This window comes from Cynoglossus semilaevis, chromosome 17 (genome assembly GCF_000523025.1).
Source record: "Cynoglossus semilaevis isolate Cse_v1.0 chromosome 17, Cse_v1.0, whole genome shotgun sequence".
Lineage (NCBI taxonomy): Eukaryota > Metazoa > Chordata > Actinopteri > Pleuronectiformes > Cynoglossidae > Cynoglossus > Cynoglossus semilaevis.
In genome coordinates, this window is record NC_024323.1 from 15,787,591 (window position 1) to 15,792,167 (window position 4,577).

The 4,577-nt window shown below is 49.3% G+C and overlaps 1 protein-coding gene across 3 annotated transcripts in view; it reads right to left on the reverse strand.

The window, feature by feature from the left end:
• LOC103393680 (myosin-9) overlaps positions 1–4,577 on the reverse strand; it is a 26,669-nt gene that overhangs the window by 16,113 nt on the left and 5,979 nt on the right. For all 3 annotated transcript variants that reach the window (XM_008330731.3, XM_017040452.2, XM_008330730.3), the window contains exons 2-3: positions 2,577–2,908; positions 476–632 (exon numbers count right to left, since the gene is read on the reverse strand). In XM_008330731.3, coding sequence (XP_008328953.1) covers positions 476–632; positions 2,577–2,903 — 484 coding nt within the window. In that variant the 5' untranslated portion in view covers positions 2,904–2,908. The remainder of the gene's footprint in view (positions 1–475; positions 633–2,576; positions 2,909–4,577) is intronic.

Sequence of the window (4,577 nt, forward strand, 5' to 3'; positions counted from 1 at the left end):
CCTGTATCGTATCGTCGCCCCTGTATCGCGGTGATACGTACATCGTATCGTCGCCCCTGTATCGTGGTGATACGTACATCGTATCGTCGCCCCTGTATCACGGTGATACGTACATCGTATCGTCGCCCCTGTATCACGGTGATACGTACATCGTATCGTCGCCCCTGTATCACGGTGATACGTACATCGTATCGTCGCCCCTGTATCGCGGTGGTACGTACATCGTATCGTCGTCCCTGTATCGTGGTGATACGTACATCGTATCGTCGCCCCTGTATCACGGTGGTACGTACGGTATCCCCCGACTCTTGCCGACACACACACAGCCCTAACATCGTTACATTTCAGAGCAGATCCAAGTCACAGCTGCTGAGTCGTCACCATCAAGTGGAAACATCTGCCAAACCCACAGACTGCAGCTCTTGATGATGTCAACGCTGATGATGACACAGTTACAGTAAGATGGCGGACGTACCCTGCATCATGCTTCTGTACGCCGTGTCGGTGATGGCGTAGATGTGAGGGGGCATCTCGTGCCTCTTCTTGCCCTTGTACATGTCAACGATCTCCTCTGAGTAGATGGGCAGGTTCTTGTAGGGGTTTATGACCACGCAGAACAGACCGGAATATGTCTGGACAACAGACACACAGACAGTTAAACACTGCACTCAGACGTAAAGGTGAAAGTCCTGTACAGGAAGTGAGGTCAACTGATGGAAATGAGGAAATAATAATAAACGGTTCTGAATCCTGGAGTTCAGGATTAATAACTCCAAACATCTGGATTTCATCAACAAATCAGGTTCTCATGGTGGACAACAACAGGTTAAACTGTTTTTAAAAATCTTTATCACAGATTAATCTTGACCTTGAACGTGAGTTGAAGAATTCAACAGGATTTAAAAACTACAATAAATCCTTTGCTTCATACTGGAGTCCTTCTAAAACACTTTACAGCAGAGGTGACCAAACTGTGTTGGTCTGGAGCTACAACTGACCAGTGACCTACCAACACTGATCATATTTGATATATATTTAATCAAATGAGCTGAATATACTTATATACACACACACACACACATTTATGTTGATTCAATCATGGTGTTGTTGCTAATCCAGTTCTAGAGTTCTAATATAAATACAGGATCCACCAGTCGTCCCTCTGTGATCGACTGGTAGATCCTGACCTTCCTACTGGGCAGCTCTCCTGTGGTTGTTTATTTGACACTGTGAATTAGTCGGTCTGTAGAAGGAAGTCTTGGTCTCTCATTCTCTCTCTCTCTCTCTAAAGGGGAGGAAAGGGAGTGGACAGCAGCTTGGGTTGATGTGACCAGGTCAGAGCGAGGCAAAAAAAAAACCTCCCCCAGACGCCATGAAGTATGGGAGGGGTAATAAGAGTTACAACACATCCTCCATGGGCATTTTATTTTTAATTTTTCTCCAACACTTCTCTTAACTTTTCACCCACTCTGTTTCCTTTAACTTCCTGTTTGTGCAATATCTCCAAACACTCCAGGACGAAGGAGCCAAAGAGGAAGAGGGTGGAGAACACGAGTGAGTGAGTGTGGACTTCTCCGTCCTCTGACTCCTCGTCTTCATGAAGGTTTAAGAAAATAATGGGGAGATCATAATTTGATATTCACTGATCCAGAATGTTCTGTACACCACGGTGACTAACCCAGGTGTCAGTCCACTTCCTGTCTGAGGCGTCAGTACACTTCCTGTCTGAGGTGTCAGTACACTTCCTGTCTGAGGTGTCAGTACACTTCCTGTCTGAGGTGTCAGTACACTTCCTGTCTGAGGCGTCAGTACACTTCCTGTCTGAGGTGTCAGTACACTTCCTGTCTGAGGCGTCAGTACACTTCCTGTCTGAGGTGTCAGTCCACTTCTTGTCTGAGGTGTCAGTCCACTTCTTGTCTGAGGTGTCAGTCCACTTCCTGTCTAACTCAGGTGTCATTCCCCTTCCTGTCTAACCCAACTGTGAGTCCACTTCCTGTCTAACCCAACTGTGAGTCCACTTCCTGTCTAACTCAGGTGTCATTCCCCTTCCTGTCTAACCCAACTGTGAGTCCACTTCCTGTCTAACTCAGGTGTCATTCCCCTTCCTGTCTAACCCAACTGTGAGTCCACTTCCTGTCTAACTCAGGAGTCAGTCCACTTCCTGTCTGAGGCGTCAGTACACTTCCTGTCTGAGGTGTCAGTACACTTCCTGTCTGAGGTGTCAGTCCTCTTCCTGTCTGAGGTGTCAGTCCTCTTCCTGTCTGAGGTGTCAGTCCACTTCCTGTCTGAGGCGTCAGTACACTTCCTGTCTGAGGTGTCAGTACACTTCCTGTCTGAGGCGTCAGTCCACTTCCTGTCTGAGGAGTCAGTCCACTTCCTGTCTAACCCAGGTGTCAGTCCACTTCCTGTCTAACCCAGGTGTCAGTCCACTTCCTGTCTGAGGTGTCAGTACACTTCCTGTCTGAGGTGTCAGTACACTTCCTGTCTGAGGTGTCAGTACACTTCCTGTCTGAGGCGTCAGTCCACTTCCTGTCTGAGGCGTCAGTCCACTTCCTGTCTGAGGTGTCAGTACTCACATATATGAGCCCAGAGTAGTATCTCTCCTTCAGGTTGTGCAGCACGGAGGCCTCGTTCAGGCAGGTCAGTTCTGCCATGTCCTCCACTTTGCTGAACTTGGGGGGGTTCATCTTTTGGATGTCGTCCTTGTTCACCTTGATCTTCTTACCAGAGTCGGCCAGCTCCACCACGCACTCGTCGCCGCGTTCCTCCCTCACCGAGCCGGCCTCGAAGCCCAGGCGCTCTGATGGAACCCATACCAGTTTTTTGGAGGCCCAGTCCGCCTGTGCCAGCGGGTTGTTGACCACATTGCGGTCCACGTACAGAAACCTATCTGCGTCTGACATGGTGGCTGTTTCAACAGCAGGGGGAGACAGAGATAAGAGGGACAAGGTTAGTATCAGTGCAGCATCAAGAATAAGAACTGACGTGACAAACAGGAAGTGACCGCTGAGGGTTGAGGTCATGTGACCAGAAACAGTACCAAACAGTGCCCTGGACTGAACCCAGAACCTTCGGTCCCTCCCTGGTTTAATCACTCGGCTTCAAACACAGCTGTTTATTAAAGATCAAAAGCAAACCTAGGAACGAGTTCAATAATAAACACAAACAAAAGATCGTGTCCAGACGTGACCCAAAAACAAACCAACAGCCTCTGCTGAAGGCAGTGGAACTGATGTGTGACATGTTGGTGCCGGGAGTTAACTCATCAACCAGGTGACTCCACCGGTCTAACCTGTGTGACCAGCAACAAGACTGAGCTGGAGCTCAACCGCCCGTCTTCACTGAGTGAGTGCAGGGAGACAGTGGGAAGTCTGTGTTGTTACCCACATCAGTGGGCCAGATTTGAACACCTCATCAGTACTTTGTCACACACACACACACACACACAGACACGCTCTGGTCCAGTTCAGTTCAGTTCAGCTCAGACACTTCATCATCAGTGTTGTTAATACCACAGGGGTAAATTCACAGCACACTGTGGCCCAGAGGGAGAGTTGGGGGTCAAATTCTCATGCTCTAAAACCAAAACCTCCAGGGCAGTGATGTAACACTGCACTCTTTCTTCAGTTCAAGTTCTAATCATTCATGTGTGAGATGAAATCAAACATCATCAAATTAGTGATGGTCGTTAGTGATGTCACTGCAGCTGCAGCATACGACCCCCCCCCCAGGTGAGGGAACCAGCCATCTCTGTTCATCAGAAATGTGACAAATCCCCGGAGGAACCTTGAGAACCAACAACAAAACACAACAGAGCAAACTGTCTGCTGGGAGAACGTGGGGCAAATTAGTAGTGCTGGACCTCTCAGCTGGTTCTACCCCCCCCCCCCCCCCAGCCTCCCCCTCCCTCTGTTTATCCAGTCTTTTCAGGGTCACATTCCACCCGTACTCTCCCTTTATCAGTCAGAGACAGGCAGCACAGGCATTCCACACATGTCTGTCCACTCCTCCTCCTCCTCCCTAACATCCTCCTCCCTAACATCCTCCTCCCTAACATCCACCTCCCTAACATCCTCCTCAGACTTCTTCCCTGGCCTTCCTTCCTGTTATCCAAGGAAGGTCAGTCCTGGCTGGAGGGGTTTTGTCGCTCCCCTCTTCTCCAGACGTCAGCATTGGTAAAGTGTGATTTTGTCAGGTACCGGCTCAAACCCAGACATGAGTGGTAGAAGTTTCCTAACCTGGAGGATCAACGTTCCACCACCGTCCTTCACCTTTACATACATGAACCTTAGAGATCATGTTCTCAGTCCACCCACATTCACCACTCAAGGTCAAGGTAAGGACGTCGTCCAGTCCAGTCCAGTCCAGTCCAGTCCAGTCCGCCTTGGTGTTCTAACTACCAACCCTGACACAGATCACTCTGTGACACATTTTCAAATTTCTTCTCCAGTGGAAACATCAGGACTAAAATAACTGACGGCTGCTCTGCTACGATCACATGGTGGGCATTAAAGCCCTGACACACACACACTCTTACCCCGGGGGGGGGGGGGTTGGGGGGAAAATTGGAGGGTGTT